This window comes from Balaenoptera borealis, assembly GCF_965194805.1.
Source record: "Balaenoptera borealis genome assembly, chromosome: 2".
Lineage (NCBI taxonomy): Eukaryota > Metazoa > Chordata > Mammalia > Artiodactyla > Balaenopteridae > Balaenoptera > Balaenoptera borealis.
Genome location: NC_138867.1, coordinates 131,331,147 through 131,343,322, shown reverse-complemented (window position 1 = coordinate 131,343,322; position 12,176 = coordinate 131,331,147). Strand labels below are relative to the sequence as shown.

The 12,176-nt window shown below is 47.1% G+C and overlaps 1 protein-coding gene and 1 long non-coding RNA gene across 5 annotated transcripts in view; both read right to left on the bottom strand.

Moving 5' to 3' along the window:
* The window catches only part of GRIA1 (glutamate ionotropic receptor AMPA type subunit 1), a 315,761-nt gene extending 314,841 nt beyond the window's left edge, over nucleotides 1-920 (bottom strand). For 2 of the 4 annotated variants that reach the window (XR_014241162.1, XM_082379061.1), the window contains exon 1: nucleotides 261-917. Coding sequence is in view for 3 of the 4 variants with exons in the window: in XM_082379061.1 (XP_082235187.1) it covers nucleotides 261-342 (82 nt within the window). In the remaining variant the exon portion in view is untranslated. Of the gene's footprint in view, nucleotides 1-260 lie in introns of all 4 variants that reach the window. The other 2 variants (XM_082379063.1, XM_082379062.1) reach the window with 2 other exon arrangements.
* LOC309622898 overlaps nucleotides 1-12,176 on the bottom strand; it is an 843,724-nt gene that overhangs the window by 430,528 nt on the left and 401,020 nt on the right. The window lies entirely within an intron of this gene.

Sequence of the window (12,176 nt, the reverse complement as noted above, 5' to 3'; positions counted from 1 at the left end):
TCTGCCTGTGTGTGTGTGTGTGTGTGTGTGTGTGTGTGTGTGAGCACACTTCCCTTCTCTGCCCCGCATCCCATCCAGAGGAGACCCCTCCCCATGCCAGCGGTCCAAGTCTTCACATCACCGGACAGCTTTGCATAGATAGTCAAGCACGACAGCCCGTAGTGGGGCTGGGGAGGGGGAGGGGACACAGACCCCCCTCCCCCCCTCAAAAAACTGGCCAGACCCAGAAAGTCCCTCCCGAGGCTGCCCCTCTCACTCACCGATCTGGATATTGTTGGGGAAATTGGCACCTACTACCGCGCCTAGGAAACCGGTGCAGAAGAAGGCAAAAATGTGCTGCATATTCCTTTTTGCATTGGCGAAAAAGAAGCCCAGGTCCAATCATAGATTTGGTGTTTCCCCCCTTCCCTTTATTCCTCTCTCTCTTCTGCCTGTTCTTTTCCTCCTGCCGTTCCTTCCTTCCTCGCTTGCTTCCTGCCTGCCTTCTGCGAGGTTTGTCTGTTTCCCTTGGAATCCGAGCGCTTAAACTGCAGCGTTAACACCAACTGACAGCCAGATTAACTGAGCACGGAAAAGAGAAGCCTGTCCTCCTGCGAGCTGAGCGCTGCTCCCCCTCTCCTCTGCTCTCCTCTCCTCTCCTCGCAGCCTGCCTCTCTCTCCCTCCCTTGCTCTCTCGCTCTCCCCCTCACGCTCTCACAGGCAGCCAGCTCTACGCCAGTACCCACCAGCGAGCCAGTTCCCGAGGCTCCCCAGCTGACCTCCTCTCCCCATCACCCCCTGCCTCCTCATCCTCACCTTAGTCTCCTTGCTGGGTGTGCCGATGGCTGGCTGGGTGGGCGGGTGAGGGGGTGTGATACCTGGAGCTTGCTCGCCCGAAAGGGACAGCCCTGCGGTCCCCTTCGCCCTCCCCCGCCTTCCTCAGCTCTCTCTGCCCCCGCTCCCCCAGCCCCCAGCCTGGCAGATGCGACTGGGAACGTGGGTTCAGCTGCAAGTCAGTAGGTGGCAGGGGGTCCCCACAGTAGTCCTCCATCCACCCGCTGCTTGATCTAGGTCACTTTTTCTGGGAGCGCAAGGTCTGTGCTGGATATATCTCCTGCACTCCACTGGCCCAATTATTCCTACAACTAATTCCTGAGGGAAGACCCTAGAAATCCCTCCTAGGAGCTTTAAAGGAAAAAAGCTACCCACCTCCCACACTGGGAGGAATGACAGAAAGACAGACCCAAGGCTCTGGAAGGCAGGTGCCTTGACTTGGACATTTGGTGGTCCCTGCTGCCTTTACAAGTGGAATTGGTGGTCTCTTCAATCCTGTGCATTTAAAATGAGCCCCCTTCCCCCTTCCCCTGCATTCCAGAGGAATCTATAACATCAGAATCGTGTGGGTGTACAACAAAGGCTAAGGATACTTACACAGAGCAATTACATGAGTCATTTTGCAGGGATTCTAGTGAGAGGATCCAGGCTTCTTTCAGGGATCTCTGGATTCTGGTCCTGTCTAGAGTAAACTGGAGCTCCATAGACCTTCCTGGACAGGGGCTTCTGCTGAAGCAACCTGTAAAGAGGGCAGCTGTGTTCAGGGAAATGGTGTGGGTTGCAAAGCAGCAGTCCGAGCAGTCACAGAACTTTACAGTTTCTGAAGAAGCTTCGCAGGGTTACCTCGCTGTCTCCTCATACCAGCCCTGGGAAGTGGCCCTGACTCTTATTTTACAGATGAAAAAAAACCAAGGCTCCAGGGATTAAATCATAAAGACATAGATCTGATAAGACGGAGTCTGGACCTTCAGGACCAGCATACAGTTCGACCTATGAACTTGAATGCTCTGGAAATTACCAGTTGGCCCACTGCCCTGGTCAGAACTCCCACCCAAAAGATGAAAATCCAAGAAAAGGAAAGTCCATTTTTCCTCAGTTAGAACAGGAGAGAATAGACTTTGGACCTGATTTTGCTTTGCCACTTGACTAGGCCATTTTATCAAAAACGCCTCTCTTCCCTCACCAAGATTACATAATCCCATACACACACAGGACAGCTACAAGTGCTGGGATTTGCAAGAAATATCTGACTGTTTCATGGAGCCCCTAAACTAGGAACAACTTGGAGGTCAGATGCTTTATGATTTCCTCTGCACGTTCACATATATTAATTAGCGCAAGTGATTTTACAGCTAACGTTTATTCTTTCCCACGGGCCAGGTGCTATCCTAAGCAGTGTTGCATGCATCATTTACTTGTGCAATAATGCCTGTGGCAGGTAATCTAATCCCCATTTTATAGATAAAGAGACTGAGGCCCAATCATTTACCCCTGTTGCACTGCTAGCAGGGAAGAGATTGGGGATTTGAACACAGGAACCTCTACCATCAGGTCCAAGCTATTAATAACCCTTAGGCTCTAATAGCAGGAAGGACTGGGCAGGGGCGTAGAGGCAGTGTCAGTATCGGCTTGGGAAGGTGTGAGAACAGATCAGGAAAGATCACCTTTAAGGTCCCTGCCAACACGACAGGTCTGTGATACAATGATTCCATCTTAAAATTTCTCCATTTGCATTTTTTGTCTCTTACTATTTTGAATGGTACCTGGGGAATCTTTTAAGTTCTCTGAGCTTTGTGCCTGGTAATAATAATAATTAGGCTGTCACTGAAAGCTTCACACTTCTGTCACCTTTCAGAGCAAGATCTCAAAGCCCTTTACAAGGATTAATTAGCAAAACCTCAACGCCTACTTGTAATGGGTAAGATTTGCTTTGCTTACTTTGGGGCAGAGGGACTTAAAGGGGTCAAAATGATACATTTTTGATGATCATTATAAATCATATAGTCAAATGGATTTTCCTAAAATATAGCTCTAACTATGTCATTGCCCTGCTCAAATATGGTCAGTGGCTCTCCTTGGCCTATTAAATACATAATTATTCAATCATCAAGTAAACCTGGGGCTTACATATATCAAGCTTGGGCATCTAGGTCAAATACATTTAGGGTCAACTGTTTATCCTATTTCTATTCAAATGTTGGTAGAGAACCTACTCTGTATCCAACAGGGAGTCAGGTTCAGGGGTTATGGAAGGCAATCAGACACAGTCTCTGCCTCAAGCCAGGTGAACGTGGTGGAAGAGGAATACAGAGGAACCCAGCCAAATGTCATCCAAGGTGGCCCACAACACGTGCTCTAATAGAGATGTAAGCTCAACACTGGGGAGCAAAAGAGGACGCTACCAATATGTCTGTCTGTGGGGAACCAGCAGGGCTTCAGAAGAGTTGAGCTGGGAAGGAGGAAAGGACGGGCAGAAAGTGAGGCCTGAGGGAAGACATCAAACCAAGGGGAGAGCACCTGCAGGGGCAGAAGGCGGGTGAGGACGCCATACGCTCCATGAGCCTGGAGCCAGTGGTGCAGACTGGGAAGAGAGGGCAGGGAAACACGAAACCTCGAAAAGGGCAGGGTCAGGATTTGGAAGCCACTGAATTCCTGGCAGGCAATAGGGAGCCGTGGGACGTTTTTAGCGTGAAGGTTATATGACCAGGAATGCATGTGAGGACAAAGAGACTGACCACTGGTGGAAGGTGCTTTTCTTATGTCTCAGCCTCAGAGGTTGGGACTGTGTATCACACATGCCCTAAGCAGCGTATTCTGATGTCATCCTTCATTAGTTTTTTCATACTTTCCCTCCCTACAGCTCCCAATCCTATTTGCCATCTCCAATATCAGTCTGGAAAGACTTGACTGTTCATAGTCTGTTGTGATTGATGGCAACCCGACCCTACAGATACATGTTAAACTGTGATTGACACAGCATTTGTACATCTTACATCTCATTTCATTCTCCCAACAACCGTGCAAGGACAGGAATTAGAACCTATTTTTACAGATGAAATAAGGCTCAGAGTGGCTAGATGGTTAGCTTAAGACAGTAGTTATCAGCTGGCAGGGATTTTTCTCCCCCAGGGGATATTTGACAACCTCTAGAGACATTTTTTGGTTCTCACAGCTGGGGAGGTGTGATTGGCATCTGGTGGGTAGAGGCCAGGGATACTGCTGAATATCCTACGACGCACAGGATCTGCAAAGAATTATCTGGTCCAAAATACCAGTAGTGCTGAGATTGAAACACCTTTCTTAAGGGCACATAGCAGCTGGCGCACCAGGGACTAGACACCAGCACCGCATTCTGGTCTCCCTCTCCATTATATGACATTGAAGAAAACTGAGATTCATCTTCTTTCAAGACATTTCACATTTTAAAATGGGATCCCTGGAGATGGGTGTCCCGTAAAGTCCAAATGGACCAGTATCTCATGGAGGGACTCCAGGCGTTTGACAGGCCAGTGGAAAAGCTCTCCTAATGTAGCTCAAATTGTGCCCCAGAGATAGCATGGCACCCAATCCCCAAATCAATTGTGACCTATCCTGGTTCATGTCTTCCACATACTATAAGTTCCACCACCATGTAGCCAAAATAGCCTCAGATTTATTTATTTGGCTTTGGCCTTACACAGATCAAGGAGAATGGTGTTCGGCAGGGGTTTCGCATTCAAATGCCTCCTTGGACCAAGCAGGGAGATGAATGAAGTGAGCCTCCGAGTTGGAGAGAAGGCAGTGAGGACGGAGAGAACTAGAGCGTATACGCCCTGTGCAAAGGTGGTTGCAGGGCTCTAAGGCAGCTGATTGTTGCCATAAGGAAATGTAGGCCCAGGGTGGCCAGATCTGATTTTTTTTTCTTTCAAAAGAGAACAGAAATATGGATTTTGTGTGTGGGTTTTTGTTTTTTTTAAATATATATATTAAGTATAACAACTGCTTTGGGCAGAAGGAAAAAAAAGGCAGAGGGAAGTGTCTCTGGGCTTGATCTGGCCCACAGGCTACCGAGTGCCAGTTCTAGCTCAGTGGAAGGTAACCACCAGCCCCAGTGTCAACTTGGGGACAAGTCCATTTTGTCTCTGGGCCTCTGTTTGCTCATCTGTAAAATGACAAGGGTACCTTAGGTGATGGCTACAGACTGTTCTGGCTGTGACACCCTGCGGGTGCATTTGACAGCAGAGGCCCGTGGAGGAAGAAAACCTCCCTGGCCTCGCATCTCCATCCGGAAAACATGTGGGTTGTACCAAGGTCTCTTCTGGCTTGAATGTTTTGGGCTTCTAGTGTGAAACAATTCAAGGGTGGGGGAAGCCATCAGAATTATGATCTGAGAACACATCGCTGACAGCTAACAGACTGGGTAAATGCAATCAGAGAGAGGGTGCCTCTGTGGCTTTCGAAAGGCCCCGTTTTAAAAGATGTAGAGGGCTTCCCTGGTGGCGCAGTGGTTGAGAATCTGCCTGCCAGTGCAGGGGACATGGGTTCGAGCCCTGGTCTGGGAAGATCCCACATGCCGTGGAGCAACTAGGCCCGTGAGCCACAACTACTGAGCCTGCGTGTCTGGAGCCTGTGCTCCGCAACAAGAGAGGCCGCGATAGTGAGAGGCCCGCGCACCGCGATGAAGAGTGGCCCCCACTTGCCGCAACTAGAGAAAGCCCTCACACGAAACGAAGACCCAACACAGCCAAAAATAAAATAAATAAAAATAAATTTTAAAAAATCCTTCAGAAAAAAAAAAAGATGTAGAAAAAGCTAATAATGATAATATTTTTCATGTTTTTAGCACAATTCCTACAGAAGGTTTTCAAAATACTCCACAGACTGTGTGTGGCAGGAGTACCACCCCAAAGAATGTAATCACCCACCCTGGAGCTCTGCCAGGTTTAACAGCATTTTCTATCTTTTTTTTTTTTTTTTTATTCCCTCCTTCTTTCAGTCTTCCCTCCCCTTCTCACACAAATGACAGCATTTTCATAAGCCCTCAGCATTACTAGGTAATTAGGGAGCAGTGCAAGTTCTGCAAAACACCCTGGGGCAGGATCAATGCCTAAAAAGAAAAAAAAAAAAGTCTATTCCACAGGGGAAGCTCCTACACAGAGCCACTGTTACTGTAGAGATTGGAGGCACTGGTTATTTCTCCAAACCAGCCGAGCTTTCAGAAAGGCCACCTGGGCACTGCTCACAAGGGCAGGTGTCCAGAGCACAGAGCTTTCCACGGCTCTCCTGAGAGGTTCTGCAGCTCTCCCGACCCTGGTCTACAGCCCAGAGAGTCAGGCTCTCAGACGCATGATTTTGGATGAGCCTTTTAACCCCTTTGTCTCAATGTCTTGTCTGTGAATGAGGGTTAATGAAAGAAATGTTGCACTTGGAGGGCCTGGCAGGGCTCCCGGCACACAGTAAGGGCTCTGCGGCCATGATCATAGGGAGGGGTGAAATGTTGTTATTCTCACCCAGTGGTTGGAGTCCAGATTCCTCCCGACTTTGGGGGCCGTCCATGTGGTTCCGATCTGCTTCTGGAACCTTCTCTTATAGTTCAGTTTGCCAATCGCCTCTTAAGGGCTGTGTCACTTCCCCACATTCTCAAAACATTTGTCCATCAGGACATACACGCTTCTGATTCTACCAGCCCCCCTCGCCCCGCAACCTATTCCTCCCCTCATTCCTCCCAGATCCCTCAGTGGTACTTTCATTCATCCCGTCAACAAGCTAAGTACGCCATATCCAACCCATCAGCAAATTCTGGGAGCTTTACTTTTAAAATGCAGCCAGAAACCACCACCTTTCCACCCCAGATCATTCATCCCACCCTCATCTCTCATCTGACCCATGGCGATCTTTACCAACTTTCATTTCCCCTCCTTCTTTACCTCCCTCCTCCCCTGCTCCCACCATGGCAACATAATTTGTTCTCTGTATAACAGCCCGAGTGAAACTTCTGTCACTCTCGGCTCTAAAATAACCAGGAGCGTCACATCATACTTAGAATAAAATCCAAACCTTGGCTACTGGCTGCCCCTTCAACCCCCCTACCCTTGTTCACTCTTACACCAGTTACACTGGCCCTCTTCCTGTCCTTTGGGTACACTAAACACCATCTCGACTCAGGACTTTGTACTAGCACTTCTTTCTGCCCTCAAGCTCCTCTCACAGAAATCTACATTGCTTCCTTCCTCACTTCATTCAGGCTTCTGTCCAAAAGTCTCCTACTTACTTTATCGGAAATGGTAGCCCACCCTCTGCCATGATTTTTGTTTCCCTTACCCTACTTTATTTATTTATTTGCAGTATGTATCACTACCTAAATACAGTACCTATTTATGTGTTTATCATTTGACCCATCCTAGAATGGATCTTGTTCTCTCCAGTGCTCAGCACCTAACACAAAGTTAAATTCTCCATAAACACTTGTTGAAATGATGGATGGATGGTCCTTATCCTCTCCTGAAATACCCTTACTTTTCTCTGACACATTCTAATTTTTTATGACCCAATTCATTTCCCATCTTCCCCGCAATGCCCTCCCACACCTATTTTGTCCTCCCTGTTACTTATTACTTACTGGTTTTACTTGATATTCAACTAGCTCCTCCCACTTAATTTTCAGCTCCTTGGGGGTCAAGAAGCATACCTATAACATTTTTAAGAGAGATTTTTTTTTTGAATACTTACGATGTGCCAGGCACAGTGCCAGGATACACACCTGACTCGTGTCATGTGATGTTCACAGCAATCCTACAAAATAAGAACGCTTATTATTCCATTTACAGGTGGGGGAAGGAGGGGTGGGGAGGTCCAGTTTCCTGTCCAAGCTTATATAGCTATTTAGAGACAGGGCAGGGATTTCAACCTAGATCTGCCTGGTTCCCAAGGCTGGTCCTCCTCACCATTATCCTATACTGTTTCAAGAGCCATGCTCATCAATTTGGTTAATTTGCATTAGGCGGGCCCTTGCACCATACCTCTGGAAAGGTAAAGGTCTTTGCTTCAGGGCACGTGGCTAAGAGATGATCTAGCCCAGTGAGTCCTCATATTCAAAACCCCATCCTGTAGGAGCTCCAGTATTATCTGAACAGGTCTCTAAGAAGCCATTGAGAAAGCATGTACGAGACTGGAATTTGCTTCAAAAAACAAATATGTCTTGAAAAAGAAGATGAATCAATGTTTCTCTCCCCCATCTGGTAACGTTCTCTGAGGGCAAACAGTAATTATGGTGCTTATTGGAGTCCCCACCCACCCCATGGCCAAAGGATGATTTTAGTCAATTTTTAGGGGACTCAAAACATAAATGATTCTAATTGACTGTCATATGCCTAGGATTAAATTTTGCTGCTTGCCCAAACTTTAGCATCTCCTTTATTACTCTAAGACAGACAAAATCATGCAGAAGGAAAAAAAAAAAAAAAAAAAAAAAGGCTAGGAGTGGGGCATCTCCTATGTGGAAGGGAAGCAGGTAGAATGTTAGGTTTGGAGGGAAATTTTGAGATCATGGGGTCCAACACCATCATCTTACAAATAAAACAGGATCTAAGAAGGGTTAAGTCATTTGCCCTGGGTCACCCAGTTGATAGAGGCAGATCAGGGACTTGAAACCCAAGTTCACTGCATGTTGAGTGTAGTTTGTGTAGGTTGTGTCACAGTGAGACCTGACATTTAGGCTCATTTAAAGGGGTTCAAGTCAAGGCTATAAAAGCTACAGCTCAGAGAAACATAAGAGAAGGGGCCCAAGTTAGATTCATCTTCTAGAAGAAGCAGATGGAGTTGCTGGAGAACATGATCTGCCCACCAGCCCCTAGTTCATGTGGTGATTTTTCCACTAAAGACTTCTGAGATGATATACCTTCTGCATAACAGACAAGGAAGGTCAGATAGCCTACATGTTATCTGACAGTTGATGGCGGAGAGAATCTTATATGAGAATAAACACAGGCAAGAGTTTATACAAACTTCCCTAGTGTCCTTAATGAGATGCCCTAAATAAGACCTAACTCTCCCCCGCTCTACTTCTCACTTTGTATTTATCCCTTCCTTTCTCTGTTTATCCTTTTTATGGACCTCTCGGATAAAGCATTCCCTGAGCTCCCATGCCTTGTTCCCACCTCCTGCCATCCCATATTATTGCTGGGATAGATTCACATCCTCACTGACCCAATTCAACACCTGCCTACTCTGAGCTGGTCAACTGCTCCAGCCTCATTTCCATCCCTTCAGCTAAGCAGAAATAGCCTCTTGGCTCTGGAAGAATAGAACAGAGGGCAGGTGTGGCACAAGGGAATCAGCCTCCTTGGCACAAGGGAATCAGCCTCCTTGGAGAAGGTGAGGATTGTAACATAGTAATGTCATTAATAGTAGCTCCCACTTGCCATCATATACAGTTCACTGTGCTAAGTACTTTATACGTATTATACCACACAACCCTTATAACAACCCTAGGACATTGTGGTAAGACCCACTTTGCAAGTGAGGCACACCTAGTCTGTTAATCTTCAAAGCCTTTGTTATTCACCACTCAGCTCCATGTGTTTCCCCAGCAAACCCTCTGAAAGCAGTATTATCAACTCTTCTTTATTTAACAGGTGATAAGACTAATTCAGGAAGCTAAAGCACTAGCCTAAGGATACACAACTAGTAAGAGGTAGAACCGGGTCTCAAGCCAGATCACTTCCCCCCTATTTAACATCGCCAGTTTCTGCTTCCCATGGTGCTTCTCACTCTCTGAGGGGTCAACAGTCTCCCCACTCCACCTTTCCCCAACCCTTGAAATCAGGGAAAAGGCAATGATTCCTGGCTCTTACTCTTGCGATGAAGCTCTCGTCAAGGCCAATGATGCCATGAACTTCATGGACTATATATCATACATAAAATTATATGGTCCTCAAAGGAAATAAAACTTGATGGTGCAATATTGTCTTCCATTACTTTTATAGCAGAAGTATATCATTTCAACTAAAATAATGTCAACCTGGCTTTGGTGGGTTTACCTGGAAAAGTAACCACTATTACTCATGTATAACAGTTTCTATGAAAAAACTAACCATAATTTGTATATAACGCTTTTTACCTGAATGTAAGAGCATACACTCCCTGACCTCAAACCAACAGTAAGACTTCAAGTCACTTGCAGACTATTTAGGGCATAAGACTTCTATCAGTGGGAGGGGTCTCTAGAGTCCCCTCCTGACACCAGAAGGTACAACAGTTGATGAGAACATCGTGGCACTTTCCCTCTAGAAGGATGGGATAGGCAAGAAAGTGTTTCACTAGGGCAAACGGCATCTGGAAGCACCTAACAATGACCGTCTTCACTCAGTGCCAAGCATAAGTACCTGGCTTTGTCCTGGAAGTTAAATGTGAGGATGTACTTCTCCAATCTCAACTCTCTGGGGCCAGACAAAAGCATACCCTGCCAGCAGCACCAGTTGGTCTGTCTAGCCAGGACAGGTTCCCGCAGCCAGAGGTACTCCCAGAATGAATGGGCCCCTACACTGCATGTCATTACCTTATGGCAACCCTGGAATAGGAATAGTTCTGTGGTTACAGGATGTCCTACTAAAGGGCAGAAGTGAGAAATAATAACAGAGACACATCTAGGGAGGCAGTGTCTCAAGGGCAGCTCTAGAAATTTCCATAATTTCTATATTTTCTCTGGTATGAATATGTACAAAAGCATTTGGCAGGATAGGTACCTTGAGAGGCAGAAGTAGTTAAGATCTGTGGCCTAGTGGTAGGCAATCCTGGATGTCAGACACCCAGGCCTTTGCGTCAGCAGTCTCCCCATGTGGCTCAGGGAACCGTCTACCTTCGTGACAGTTGTGCTTTCTTTGCCATGCACTTGCTGAGCTCTGTGTCTGCGATGGTTGAGCAGGGCACTGCGACCCCGGGCTGGAAAGCTATGGGGGGAGAGTGGGCATAGAACACACTTAAACTTCTCTCCCAACCCTTTCACATTAAAGCATCAGGGGTCCTTCTGCCACAGAGCACTCCCTCCTCCTGTGGGCCCCCAGCTCCCGACCTCCTCTTCCCCAATAAAAGTAGCCTCCTTTGCACCCTCGAAAGCTAACCAGCCCCTCCTGATCTGCCATCCCTGCACCGGCCTCCCAAGGGTCTCTTCTGACTCGGCCACAGCCTCTCAAAACTCTGAAGCCAACTCTCCCAGGGGAAGTCCAGGTCGCAGCTAGGTGCTGTGGCATCACCACAGGAAGCAGAAAGACTTGGCCCAGGATAAAGCCCTGAAAATGAGAGCCTCAAGGGGCTGGCTGGGGAAGTGCAGTCACCAGCTCTCCCAGTGCTCTAGGATCCCCGGCACTGAGCAGAAAAACGGGCATTATTTCTCAAGGACCCTTTGACCACTATGAAGATGGCCCCGAATTTAGCCTAAAACAGTAGGTGTCAAAGCCAAGCTGGCCAAAAGCTAACCCACATGATTATTGGCTACGTATTTGCCCAACTAATATTTAGAACATGAGCTCTGGACTCACAATGCCTGGGTTTGTAGGTTAGCTCCAAGGCTTATTAGTGTGTAACCTTGAGCAAGTTACTTCAGCTCCCTGAGCCTCCCTTTTCTCGTCCGTAAAATGAGGGGTAATAATATGTAAGAGGGGTGGTGTGGGGATTCACTGAGAAGCTGCATATGTAGTACATGGCACAGTGCTTCATAAACGTTAACCTTCAATACATGTTCATGGTTAGCCACGATTTATTGGCATGTTATTTGGGCCAGCACTGAACTGGATACGTGGGATAAGAAAGGTCATTTCTCTCCTGTTTTCTCTACTAAGACAAATAAAATGAGGAATTTGGGACAGACGTGGAGATGTCTGTGCCACCTTAGCCCCTGGGAGATATGTTCCAATGATGGGAGAGGAAAGTCCAAGTTCAGTGCAGGAAGACAATGTGAAGGTTCACAGAGGAATCTTTGGAGCCTTATAGAGAAGACCCTGTCACTCACAGCTTGAGGGCAGTGGAGGGTCTAGACACTCAAGGCTACCTGAGGGCATCCTTGATGGAGCTGCTAACCAAACCTTCCAGAGCTTAGCATTGAAATGGATCTGTATCCTACTTAACCCTGTAGACTTGGAAAGAGGTGGGAGGATTGGTTCTCAATGCCCTAACCTGTAGCAAGGAGGCCTATCCAGGCCAAGACCCGTTTTACTTTAGGCTGAAAAAGCTGAGCTCAGGAAAGCATTTCTTCATAAGAGAGAGTAGGATATAATGGGTAAAATCACAGGGTGTAGAGCCAAAGTCCCTGTGGTTGAATTCCCATTCTGTTCATCACTAACTGTTGATACCTTGGGAAAATCATTTAATTCCTTTGGGCTGCAGTTTTT